This window comes from Manacus vitellinus, unplaced genomic scaffold (assembly GCF_001715985.3).
Source record: "Manacus vitellinus isolate BGI_N305 unplaced genomic scaffold, ASM171598v3 scaffold_229_pilon, whole genome shotgun sequence".
In the NCBI taxonomy this organism is placed as follows: Eukaryota; Metazoa; Chordata; class Aves; order Passeriformes; family Pipridae; genus Manacus; species Manacus vitellinus.
Genome location: NW_021939631.1, coordinates 14,241 through 14,811, shown reverse-complemented (window position 1 = coordinate 14,811; position 571 = coordinate 14,241). Strand labels below are relative to the sequence as shown.

General features: G+C 60.8%; 1 protein-coding gene across 1 annotated transcript in view; it reads right to left on the bottom strand.

Moving 5' to 3' along the window:
• Nucleotides 1–571, bottom strand: part of LOC115307468 (class II histocompatibility antigen, B-L beta chain-like) — a gene marked incomplete at its 5' end in the record, with an annotated part of 12,728 nt that continues 12,157 nt past the window's right edge. Inside the window, one exon of the mRNA XM_029959808.1 lies at nucleotides 1–413. Within this exon, the coding sequence (XP_029815668.1) occupies nucleotides 1–413 (413 nt within the window). The remainder of the gene's footprint in view (nucleotides 414–571) is intronic.

Here is a 571-nt window from a genome sequence, read left to right as displayed (position 1 = left end):
TCAATCAGTGCCATGGGAAGGGGCGGGGCTGTTGCTCAGGGAACAGCCGGGTTGCCGGTGAGCAGCCAATGGGGAGCTGCCCAGGGGCAGCCAATGGGAAAGCTGCGCGGGGGCGCGAAGGGGCAGCCAATGGGAGGGTGCGATGGAGCAAATGTAGCCAATGAGCAGCCAATGGGACACCGAGCGGACGGACGGGCAGCCAATGAGGAGCCGTCGCCAGGGGAAGGCGCTGAGCGACTGCGCACGCTCCGAGAGAGGAAGACGTTGAGCCTTCACCCCCCGCGACCACCGAGACGAGCAGCAGAGAGAAGTGCGCAGGGCCAGGGGCGTGTCCCGCGATTTACAGAGAGCACCAACCACTGCCGGTGGGTCATGAATATGTAACACACGTGACGTCTTGATCAGGACGGGATCTACATCCGATACCATACTGATGGAAGCCCTTTCAACCTAAGGCGACTGAAGGCCCACACCAAGACCTTAAACCATCTTGTCCAGGAGCTGCTTTATGCTGATGACGCCGCCCTCGTCGCTCACACAGAAGCAGCTCTGCAGCGTTTAACATCCTGCT